The 3,063-nt window shown below is 41.2% G+C and overlaps 1 protein-coding gene across 1 annotated transcript in view; it reads left to right on the plus strand.

The window, feature by feature from the left end:
* The window catches only part of LOC116673112 (thyrotropin-releasing hormone-degrading ectoenzyme), a 230,640-nt gene that overhangs the window by 202,741 nt on the left and 24,836 nt on the right, over positions 1 to 3,063 (plus strand). Inside the window, 2 exon segments of the mRNA XM_032505240.1 lie at positions 1,941 to 2,081; positions 2,443 to 2,524. Of these exon segments, the coding sequence (XP_032361131.1) occupies positions 1,941 to 2,081; positions 2,443 to 2,524 (223 nt within the window).

Raw genomic sequence — 3,063 nt, forward strand, 5'->3', positions numbered from 1 at the left:
TGTGTGTGTGTGTGTGTGTGTGTGTGTGTGTGTGTGTGTGTGTGTCAGGTATTGATTTTTTTCAGCCACAGTAAATTGTTCTGCAATCAGAAAGGTAGTACTACATGTTCAGATAGCAGCTATCACACATACACACAGGCGCACACGCACGCATGCATGCACGCAAACATGCACACACACATGAAAATAAAACCACACCGCAGAAACACACTGATTGGTCACACAGGAAATGGTTTCAGCACAGAGGGATTGTGGGAAGAGAGAGAGAAAATTGATTTGGTGGTTTAATGAAACAACAGCAGCTACATACACACTCACAGTAATACTGTGAAAATGAAACCGAAAGTAAAGGAGGATGAAGGTAAAACTCTGAACACTATGTTGGATGAGTGAACATCCATTTTAATGTGAAACTCTCTGTTCTGTCTCTTTGTCTTTCTCTGTCACACATCTTTCAAAAAAAGTACTTTGGAAACTTCATGTGCTTTGCGTCAGGATCCTGCAGCCATGCTCTTTGTGTGATCACCAGGTTTCTGTAAATCCTCTCAATCTTTAACAAACTGAGAGAAATCCAATTACTGTAGCTCATGTAGGGCTAGTGTCTCTGTTTCTTTGGAGGAAATCCTGGTCCCAAGCTGCAGCAGGGCTCTTAACAGCAAAAGAAAATTCCTTAATTCCTTATGTATATGCCATTTTGAGACCAAAAAAAAACTTCTGTACAAATAGTTTTGGCAGAATTTTGATAACTGCCTAGTTTTTTTTCATGGGGAATGTCATTTTTGCCCCCTTAAAATAGGCGACAAAGACATTTTAAGGGTTTCATATCTTCAGACATATGAAATTGGGTAAGGGCATGGACAAAATGGTGTGGAACAGATCCAAATGATTAAAAGAAACAAGCAGTTCTAACAGTTTTCATTTCTGTCCTTGACAATGGCTAAAAGTGCAGAATGGCCCCAGGCAGTCCCCCAAAGTGAATATGTGTGTGTATATATATATATATATATATATATACAGTATATGTAGACGTTTCCATACTTACGGCTAAAAACAGTGTTTGATAGATGTCATACCTAATTTAATTTGCTCTAACATAAACAGAACCAGATATATGACAAGCTAAGGTTGCAATATGCTTTTCTGAGACTCAAAAATGGCGCTGGGGTTTCATTCCTAGACCGATGAAAGTTTGTGTGAAAAGGGGTTCATGTATGTGTGTGGAAAGTCCTTCCATGTTGTCCTCCAGGGCTATTAAAGAAAAAAATATTTTACAGTTGAATGTCCTTTGACATGCTTTTTGGATGCTTTTATATAGGCCTTGGTGGTCCCCTAATACTGTATCTGAAGTCTCTTTTATAAAGACCTTAGTGGTGCACCCTAATACTGTTCTGAAGTCTCTTTTATAAAGACTTGGTGGTCCCCTAATACTGTATCTGAAGTCTCTTTAATAGACCTTAGTGGTCCCCTAATACTGTCTGAAGTCTTTTATATGACCTTAGTGGTCCCTAATACTGTATCTGAAGTCTCTTTATATAGACCTTAGTGGTCCCTAATACTGTTCTGAAGTCTCTTTTATATAGCCTTATGTGTCCACCTAATACTGTATCTGAAGTCTCTTTTATATAGACCTTAGTGGTCCCCTAATACTGTACCAGCGAACCAGATTGGCACATCTGAGCTTACTTTTTCTCAAAGGCAGGATACCCAGGGCCTGGTTTACACCTATCACCATTCCTAACCACTGGGGGACCATAGACAGGCTGGGGGACTCATTTTAATGTTAAAAAAAACCCCTCATAAAGTCAAATGTTCATGCCATGGGACCTTCAATGGCTATACAGTTAGACGTTTGTTTTTCAAGACCACAACAGCCACCTTTGATCTGGATTGATCCTAATTACAGTGGTCACTGAGCTTGGTTGCATCTCTGTGTCTCCCAGGTTACTGAACCTGTCTTTGACCTCAGACCTGGTCCCGGAGCAGGATGTGATCGACGTAATCATCCACGTGGGCAGAAACCCGCAGGGTCGAAACCTCGGCTGGAAATACTTCAGAGAAAAGTGGGACATACTCAACGCCCGGTGAGTCAGTCCATGGATGAGGATTTGTACTTGAACGGTTATTAGTGTTGTACTGTAAAGCAGTGGTTCCCAAAGTGGGGTCCCCCAGGGTCCTTGAATGAGTTCCAGGGGGGGATCCCCAGCATTCATTTTGACTACATCCATAATTAACACAATGTCAAAACGCTTGACTATTTGGGTCATGGATTTCATACAAAGATCCTATCAGATTGGGGCCCCAAAAGTATGAAGTCTTATTAAATGTGATAACTAACTAACTTGCCTTAGTTTATGGGACCTTGGCAAGAAAAAGGTTTGGGAACCACTGCTGTAAAGAAACAAAAATACTTGTAATACTAACTGTCTCACTGTCTCTGTTCAGTTACGGAGAAGCGTTGTTCATGAATTCAAAGCTCATCGGGGGAGTCACAGAGTTCCTGAACACTGAGAAAGAACTTAATGAGGTAAATACACAAACATACACACATCAGTGAAATAAGATTTACAGGTTAATGGGGTCCAATTTCCACCATCTGACCACTTGTCTCCCCTTAGCTCTTAGCAAGCTTCACCGATACAATGGGAATAAAAAGGGAAGGCAGTCAGAAAGCATTTCCCCGCATTATTCTACACTCCCTATAACGACACAGCAAAACGAGGAGCGATTTCCTTTTGCTATTTTATTCTAAAGAAAAAACTGAAATATCACATTGACATGACAAGTGTCCAGACCCTCAGGTGCCTCTCGGTTTTCCTTGATTATCTTTGCGATGCTTCGACACCTCGATTGGAGTCCAACTGATTGGACGGGATTTGAAAAAGGAACACACCTCCATACAATGGTCTCACGGGAACTGCCTGCAAAGCTCAGAGACAGGATAACATGTCTGCTGCATTAAAGGTTCCCCAGAGCTCAGTGGCTTCCAGGATTCTTGAATTGCAATAGCAAAAAGCAATAGGCAGGCAAGGCAAGGCAGCTTTATCTGTAGAGCACATTTCAGCA

Source organism: Etheostoma spectabile, chromosome 23 (assembly GCF_008692095.1).
Source record: "Etheostoma spectabile isolate EspeVRDwgs_2016 chromosome 23, UIUC_Espe_1.0, whole genome shotgun sequence".
Taxonomy (NCBI): Eukaryota; Metazoa; Chordata; class Actinopteri; order Perciformes; family Percidae; genus Etheostoma; species Etheostoma spectabile.